At 58.4% G+C, this 933-nt stretch overlaps 1 protein-coding gene across 1 annotated transcript in view; it reads right to left on the bottom strand.

Moving 5' to 3' along the window:
• Window positions 1-100: 100 nt before the first annotated feature.
• Window positions 101-933, bottom strand: part of FAM83E (family with sequence similarity 83, member E) — an 8,752-nt gene continuing 7,919 nt past the window's right edge. The window contains exon 6 of the mRNA XM_011979402.1: window positions 101-657. Within this exon, the coding sequence (XP_011834792.1) occupies window positions 397-657 (261 nt within the window). The 3' untranslated portion in view covers window positions 101-396. The remainder of the gene's footprint in view (window positions 658-933) is intronic.

Genomic DNA, 933 nt, shown 5'->3' with positions numbered 1-933 from the left:
TGATCTTGGCTCACTGCTGCCTCCACATCCAGAGCTCAAGCGATCCTCCCACCTCAGCCTCCAGAGTAGCTGGGACCACAGGTGTGCGCCACCACGCCCAACTAATTTGTTTTATTTATTGTGGAGATGGGGTCTCACTATGTTGCTCAGGCTGGTCTCCAACTCCTGGCCTCAAGCAACCCTCCCACCGTAGCCTCCCAAAGTGCAGAGATTACAGGCATGAGCCACCACTCCTGGCCCCAAGTTGCAGAACAAGTGAAAAACATCCCTTCTGCTTTACAGACGCTGAGGCCAGAAGCCTTATCCAAGGCAGGGTATGAAGGCAGGGGGCTCTGAGCTGACAGTTGTCCGGCACTGCTCCTTGGGTGGGCCAGCAGATTTGGCTTGGTCTCCTGTTCAGGGTTGCCCCCCAAGTCCTGCCTGCGGTGCCCAGTCTGACGGCCTGACGCCTCTGGGCTCTTGAAGTTTGAATGTAGCATCCCCAGCGAACCGCCTTCGGGCTGGGGACAGATAGCGGAGGCGGTGGGCAGGGGACAAGGGCAGAGCACCGCCCCAGGGAGGTCGGGAGTCCACCTCCCCGCGGGGGCCTCCTCCAGCGCCCCGCTGCCTCATCAGAGCCTTGGCTGGGGTGTCCTTGGAACCCCAGGACTTCTTGAGCTGTGGAAGGAAAGAGAAGGAGGTGAGAGGAGGCTGAGGTGGGGCCCTGGGGGAGAGCCAGAGAAGGCAGGAAGTGAGGCAAGAGAGAAGCAGTGAAAGTGATAGATGGCCAGGCATGGTGGCTCACACCTGTAATCCCAGCACTTTGGGAGGCCAAGGTGGGAGGATCACTTGAGGTCAGGAGTTCAAGACCAGCTGGCCAACATGGTGAAACCCCATCTCTACTAAAAATACAAAAATTAGCCTGATGTGGTGGTGGGTGCCTGTAATCCCAGC

Source organism: Mandrillus leucophaeus, unplaced genomic scaffold (assembly GCF_000951045.1).
Source record: "Mandrillus leucophaeus isolate KB7577 unplaced genomic scaffold, Mleu.le_1.0 Scaffold200, whole genome shotgun sequence".
Lineage (NCBI taxonomy): Eukaryota > Metazoa > Chordata > Mammalia > Primates > Cercopithecidae > Mandrillus > Mandrillus leucophaeus.
Note: the sequence above shows the minus strand (reverse complement) of the source record. Positions and strands in the feature narration are given on the sequence as shown.